The 7500-nt window shown below is 47.4% G+C and overlaps 1 protein-coding gene across 2 annotated transcripts in view; it reads left to right on the top strand.

Moving 5' to 3' along the window:
* Window positions 1–7500, top strand: part of LOC121558218 — a 14948-nt gene that overhangs the window by 2028 nt on the left and 5420 nt on the right. Inside the window, exons 2-6 of one of the 2 annotated variants that reach the window (XM_041871703.1) lie at window positions 1–175; window positions 3121–3475; window positions 3594–3751; window positions 7142–7245; window positions 7422–7482. The exon at window positions 1–175 is cut by the window's left edge and continues 1423 nt beyond it. In XM_041871703.1, coding sequence (XP_041727637.1) covers window positions 1–175; window positions 3121–3475; window positions 3594–3751; window positions 7142–7245; window positions 7422–7482 — 853 coding nt within the window. The remainder of the gene's footprint in view (window positions 176–3120; window positions 3476–3593; window positions 3752–7141; window positions 7246–7421; window positions 7483–7500) is intronic. The other variant, XM_041871704.1, reaches the window with a different exon arrangement.

Below are 7500 nucleotides of genomic sequence, written 5' to 3'. Positions count from 1 at the left end.
CTCCACTCCTCCCACCCCTCCGCCGTCATGTGGAAGCTCCCGCCCTCTCATTGGCTGCAGCAGTCAGGTGAAGTTGGTGTCGTCGAGGGCAACCCCTCAAGCGCCGGCCGTGTATACTGCCAGGAGGCAGTGTTTACCCGGAGACAGGTTCACCAGGACTATGAGAATAATACAGGTATGGTGCTGTTAGTAGGAGTCAGGTATGGTGCTGTGTGTCAGTAGGAGTCAGGTATGGTGCTGTGTGTCAGTAGGAGTCAGGTATGGTGCTGTGTGTCAGTAGGAGTCAGGTATGGTGCTGTGTGTCAGTAGGAGTCAGGTATGGTGCTGTGTGTCAGTAGGAGTCAGGTATGGTGCTGTGTGTCAGTAGGAGTCAGGTATGGTGCTGTGTGTCAGTAGGAGTCAGGTATGGTGCTGTGTGTCAGTAGGAGTCAGGTATGGTGCTGTGTGTCAGTAGGAGTCAGGTATGGTGCTGTGTGTCAGTAGGAGTCAGGTATGGTGCTGTGTGTCAGTAGGAGTCAGGTATGGTGCTGTGTGTTAGTAGGAGTCAGGTATGGTGCTGTGTGTCAGTAGGAGTCAGGTATGGTGCTGTGTGTTAGTAGGAGTCAGGTATGGTGCTGTGTGTCAGTAGGAGTCAGGTATGGTGCTGTGTGTCAGTAGGAGTCAGGTATGGTGCTGTGTGTCAGTAGGAGTCAGGTATGGTGCTGTGTGTTAGTAGGAGTCAGGTATGATGCTGTGTGTCAGTAGGAGTCAGGTATGGTGCTGTGTGTCAGTAGGAGTCAGGTATGGTGCTGTGTGTCAGTAGGAGTCAGGTATGGTGCTGTGTGTCAGTAGGAGTCAGGTATGGTGCTGTGTGTCAGTAGGAGTCAGGTATGGTGCTGTGTGTCAGTAGGAGTCAGGTATGGTGCTGTGTGTCAGTAGGAGTCAGGTATGGTGCTGTGTGTCAGTAGGAGTCAGGTATGGTGCTGTGTGTCAGTAGGAGTCAGGTATGGTGCTGTGTGTGAGTAGGAGTCAGGTATGGTGCTGTGTGTCAGTAGGAGTCAGGTATGGTGCTGTGTGTCAGTAGGAGTCAGGTATGGTGCTGTGTGTCAGTAGGAGTCAGGTATGGTGCTGTGTGTTAGTAGGAGTCAGGTATGGTGCTGTCAGTAGGAGTCAGGTATGGTGCTGTGTGTCAGTAGGAGTCAGGTATGGTGCTGTGTGTTAGTAGGAGTCAGGTATGGTATTGTGTGTCAGTAGGAGTCAGGTATGGTGCTGTGTGTTAGTAGGAGTCAGGTATGGTGCTGTCAGTAGGAGTCAGGTATGGTGCTGTGTGTTAGTAGGAGTCAGGTATGGTGCTGTCAGTAGGAGTCAGGTATGGTGCTGTGTGTCAGTAGGAGTCAGGTATGGTGCTGTGTGTTAGTAGGAGTCAGGTATGGTGCTGTGTGTCAGTAGGAGTCAGGTATGGTGCTGTGTGTCAGTAGGAGTCAGGTATGGTGCTGTCAGTAGGAGTCAGGTATGGTGCTGTGTGTCAGTAGGAGTCAGGTATGGTGCTGTGTGTTAGTAGGGGTCAGGTATGGTGCTGTGTGTTAGTAGGGGTCAGGTATGATGCTGTGTGTCAGTAGGAGTCAGGTATGGTGCTGTGTGTCAGTAGGAGTCAGGTATGGTGCTGTGTGTTAGTAGGAGTCAGGTATGGTGCTGTGTGTCAGTAGGAGTCAGGTATGGTGCTGTGTGTTAGTAGGAGTCAGGTATGGTGCTGCGTGTCAGTAGGAGTCAGGTATGGTGCTGTGTGTTAGTAGGAGTCAGGTATGGTGCTGTGTGTCAGTAGGAGTCAGGTATGGTGCTGTGTGTCAGTAGGAGTCAGGTATGGTGCTGTGTGTCAGTAGGAGTCAGGTATGGTGCTGTGTGTCAGTAGGAGTCAGGTATGGTGCTGTGTGTTAGTAGGAGTCAGGTATGGTGCTGTGTGTCAGTAGGAGTCAGGTATGGTGCTGTGTGTCAGTAGGAGTCAGGTATGGTGCTGTGTGTCAGTAGGAGTCAGGTATGGTGCTGTGTGTTAGTAGGAGTCAGGTATGGTGCTGTGTGTCAGTAGGAGTCAGGTATGGTGCTGTGTGTCAGTAGGAGTCAGGTATGGTGCTGTGTGTCAGTAGGAGTCAGGTATGGTGCTGTTAGTAGGAGTCAGGTATGGTGCTGTGTGTCAGTAGGAGTCAGGTATGGTGCTGCGTGTTAGTAGGAGTCAGGTATGGTGCTGCGTGTCAGTAGGAGTCAGGTATGGTGCTGTGTGTTAGTAGGAGTCAGGTATGGTGCTGTGTGTCAGTAGGAGTCAGGTATGGTGCTGTGTGTCAGTAGGAGTCAGGTATGGTGCTGTGTGTCAGTAGGAGTCAGGTATGGTGCTGTGTGTCAGTAGGAGTCAGGTATGGTGCTGTGTGTCAGTAGGAGTCAGGTATGGTGCTGTGTGTTAGTAGGAGTCAGGTATGGTGCTGTGTGTCAGTAGGAGTCAGGTATGGTGCTGTGTGTTAGTAGGAGTCAGGTATGGTGCTGTGTGTCAGTAGGAGTCAGGTATGGTGCTGTGTGTCAGTAGGAGTCAGGTATGGTGCTGTGTGTCAGTAGGAGTCAGGTATGGTGCTGTGTGTTAGTAGGAGTCAGGTATGGTGCTGTGTGTCAGTAGGAGTCAGGTATGGTGCTGTGTGTCAGTAGGAGTCAGGTATGGTGCTGTGTGTCAGTAGGAGTCAGGTATGGTGCTGTGTGTCAGTAGGAGTCAGGTATGGTGCTGTGTGTCAGTAGGAGTCAGGTATGGTGCTGTGTGTCAGTAGGAGTCAGGTATGGTGCTGTGTGTCAGTAGGAGTCAGGTATGGTGCTGTGTGTCAGTAGGAGTCAGGTATGGTGCTGTTTGTCAGTGGGAGTCAGGTATGGTGCTATGTGTCAGTAGGAGTCAGGTATGGTGCTGTGTGTTAGTAGGAGTCAGGTATGGTGCTGTGTGTTAGTAGGGGTCAGGTATGGTGCTGTGTGTTAGTAGGAGTCAGGTATGGTGCTGTGTGTCAGTAGGAGTCAGGTATGGTGCTGTGTGTCAGTAGGAGTCAGGTATGCTGCTGTGCTCCTTACCTCCCTCCCATTTGTTCTGTTGCTCCCCCCCCTCTCTTCTGCTCACAGGTCACTATAGTCTTCAAACTCCGGTAGAATCAAACTTTGTCTTTGCCTCACCCCTTCATCCATCCCTCCACCCATCCTCTCTTCCATCCCAGCCCCCGCGTGGACTGCCAGAGCATGGAGCAGCACCCCTAGTGGTGTATAGAGGTACTCCCTTCCCCAGTCTGCTCCAGTCTAGTAGAGGTGGATGGCAGAGGGAGGTGGAGCGGTTTGGGAGAAGGCTCCACTACACCCCTCTACCTATGCTGAACCCCCAACGCAGGGGAACGGGGCTCCTCTCCTCCCTCATCCCCCCTTCAGCTGGGGAACGAGCGATGGGAAGGATGACAGAAGAGAAGAAGGGATATTCTATACTTCCGTGAGTTTGGATGGATTTAGTATTATTTATTTAGTAAATCCACTTTTTTCATCTTCTATCACTCGTTCATTTGTTTGTTCTTTCACTCATTCGTTCGTTCATTGATTCATTCTCCCAGGTGTATCAATGTGGGTCCAGGGTTCCAGGCTGAGCTGCCATGTTGTCTAGAGAGGGAGGAGGGGTCAGGGGCGTGGTCAGAAGAATCATCATCCAACAAGGAGTTGCTCTGGAAACCATGGGAGGAGCTTCAGAAGAGTTCTGTAATTCAGGAAGAAGGTAAGAAGAAGCATTCAACCATACTTCCTTAGCATCTACTCATGTTAATGACTCTCTATACCTGAAAGTCTTGGATAAGTGACATCAATATGGTCTATGTCAGGGGTATTCAACCCTAAGAGGCCAAATATATCAATATGATCTATGTCAAGGGGTATTCAACTCTACGAGGCCAGAGACATCAATATGGTCTATGTCAGGGGTATTCAACTCTACGAGGCCAGTGACATCAATATGGTCTATGTCAGGGGTATTCAACCCTAAGAGGCCAAATATATCAATATGATCTATGTCAAGGGGTATTCAACTCTACGAGGCCAGAGACATCAATATGGTCTATGTCAGGGGTATTCAACTCTACGAGGCCAGAGACATCAATATGGTCCAATGTCAGGGGTATTCAACTCTACGAGGCCAGAGACATCAATATCGTCTATGTCCGGGGTATTCAACTCTACAAGGACAGATATGTCAATATGGTTTATGTCAGGGGTATTCAACTCTACGAGGCCAGAGACATCAATATGGTCTATGTCAGGGGTATTCAACTCTACGAGGCCAGAGACATCAATATGGTCTATGTCATGGGTATTCAGCTCTACAAGGCCAGACACATCAATATGGTCTATGTCAGGGGTATTCATCTCTACGAGGCCAGAGACATCAATATGGTCTATGTCAGGGGTATTCATCTCTACGAGGCCAGAGACATCAATATGGTCTATGTCAGGGGTATTCAACTCTACGAGGCCAGAAACATCAATATGGTCTATGTCAGGGGTATGCAATTCTACGAGTTCAGAGACATCAATATGGTCTATGTCAGGGGTATTCAACTCTACGAGGACAGATATATCAATATGGTCTATGTCAGGGGTATTCTACTCTACGAGGCCAGAAACATCAATATGGTCTATGTAAGGGGTATTGAACTCTACGAGGCCAGAATAATCAATATGGTCTATGTCAGTGGTATTCAACTCTACGAGGCCAGAGACATCAATATGGTCTATGTCAGGGGTATTCAACTCTACGAGGCCAGAGATACCAATATGGTCTATTTCAGGGTTATTCAACTCTAAGAGGCCAGAGATATCACTATGGTCTATGTCAGGGGTATTGAACGCTACGAGGCCAGAATAATCAATATGGTCTATGTCAGGGGTATTCAACTCTACGAGGCCAGAGACATCAATATGGTCTATGTCAGGGGTTTTCAACTCTACGAGGCCAGAGATACCAATATAGTCTATTTCAGGGTTATTCAACTCTAAGAGGCCAGAGATATCACTATGGTCTATGTCAGGGGTATTCAACTCTACGAGGCCAGAATAATCAATATGGTCTATGTCAGGGGTATTTAACTCTACGAGGACAGATATATCAATATGGTTTATGTCAGGGGTATTCAACTCTATGAGGCCAGAGACATCAATATGGCCTATGTCAGGGGTATTCAACTCTACGAGGCCAGAGACATCAATATGGTCTATGTCAGGGGTATTCAACTCTACGAGGCCAGAGACATCAATATGGTCTATGTCATGGGTATTCAGCTCTACGAGGCCAGAGACATCAATATGGTCTATGTCAGGGGTATTCATCTCTACGAGGCCAGAGACATCAATATGGTCTATGTCAGGGGTATTCAACTCTACGAGGCCTGAAGAATCAATATGTCTATGTCAGGGGTATTCAACTCTACGAGGCCAGAGATATCCATATGGTCTATGTCAGGGGTATTCAACTCTACGAGGCCTGAGATCATTAATATGGTCTATGTCAGGGGTATTCAACTCTACGAGGCCAGAGACATCAATATGGTCCATGTCAGAGGTATTCAACTATACGAGGCCAGAGACATCAATATGGTCTATGTCAGGGTATTCAACTCTACGAGGCCAGAGACATCAATATGGTCTATGTCAGGGGTATTCAACTCTACAAGGCCAGAGACATCAATATGGTCTATGTCAGGGGTATTCAACTCTTCGAGGCCAGAGATATCAATATGGTCTATCTTAGGGGTATTCAACTCTACGAGGCCAGAGATATCAATATGGTCTCTGTCAGGGGTATTCAACTCTACGAGGCCAGACACATCAATATGGTCTGTCAGGGGTATTCAACTCTACGAGGCCAGAGACATCAATATGGTCTATGTCATGGGTATTCAACTCTACGAGGCCAGAGACATCAATATGGTCTATGTCAGCGTTATTCAACTATACGAGGCCAGAGATATCAACAGGGTCTATGTCAGGGGTATTCAACTCTACAAGGCCAGATAAATCAATATGGTCTATGTCAGGGGTATTCAACTTTACGAGGCCAGAGACATCAATATGGTCTATGTCAGGGGTATTCAACTCTACGAGGCCAGAGACATCAATATGGTCTATGTCAGTGGTATTCAACTCTACGAGGCCAGAGTCTTCAATATGGTCTATGTCAGGTGTATTCAACTCTACGAGGCCAGAGACATCAATATGGTCTATGTCAGGGGTATTCAACTCTACGAGGCCATAGATATCAATATGGTCTATGTCAGAGGTATTCAACTCTACGAGGCCAGAGACATCAATATGGTCTATGTCATGGTATTCAACTCTACGAGGACAGAGATATCAATATGGTCTATGTCAGGGTATTCAACTCTACAAGGCCAGAAACATCGATATGGTCTCTGTCAGGGGTATTCAACTCTACGAGGCCAGAGACATCAATATGGTCTATGTCAGGGGCATTCAACTCTACGAGGCCAGAGACATCAATATGGTCTATGTCAGGGGTATTCAACTCTACGGGGCCAGAGACATCAATATGGTCTATGTCAGGGGTATTCAACTCTACGAGGCCATAAATATCAATATGGTCTATGTCAGAGGTATTCAACTCTACGAGGCCAGAGACATCAATATGGTCTATGTCAGGGTATTCAACTCTACGAGGACAGAGATATCAATATGGTCTATGTCAGGGGTATTCAACTCTACGAGGCCAGAGACATCAATATGGTCTCTGTCAGGGGTATTCAACTCTACGAGGCCAGAGACATCAATATGGTCTCTGTCAGGGGTATTCAACTCTACGAGGCCAGAGATATCAATATGGTCTATGTCAGGGGTATTCAACTCTACGAGGCCAGAGACTGCTTATTTTCTGTTCTACCTGATAATTAATTTATCCCATCTTGTGTCCCAGGTCTATATCAGTCCCTGATTAGAGGGGAACAATTAAAAAACACAGTGGAACTGGCTTCCAGGTCCAGAGATGAGTTTGAGGGGTCTCTGTTTTATACTGGATGAGTCTCAGGCTAATCAGAGATTAAAAACCCGACTGTGTATTTTTCATTCACACTTCTCTGATCCTTCCGTTCTCCCATCTCAGTGGAGGCGTTGTTGTCTGTGTGTAGTTCTAGCTGTCTACCAGGAGGGGGCAGCAACACAGAGCTGGCTCTACACTGTCTCTACCTCTGTCATGGAGATACACTGGTGAGGAGAGAGAAACCATTCATTCATTCATTCATTCATTCATTCATTCATTCATTCATTCATTCATTCATTCATTCATTCATTCATTTATTATTTTGTTTACTCTCTGTTCCAAACATTTCTCTTTTCCTTCTCTAATCCAGCTTTCTTCCTTCCTCTGTCATCCCTCTCTCCAGGCCACATTGGAGAGATTGTTCTTCTCTAACCCGTCATCAGCAGTAGACTACCATTACGCTGGTAACCCTTGACCCCTCA

Source organism: Coregonus clupeaformis, unplaced genomic scaffold (genome assembly GCF_020615455.1).
Source record: "Coregonus clupeaformis isolate EN_2021a unplaced genomic scaffold, ASM2061545v1 scaf0812, whole genome shotgun sequence".
Taxonomy (NCBI): domain Eukaryota; kingdom Metazoa; phylum Chordata; class Actinopteri; order Salmoniformes; family Salmonidae; genus Coregonus; species Coregonus clupeaformis.
Note: the sequence above shows the minus strand (reverse complement) of the source record. Positions and strands in the feature narration are given on the sequence as shown.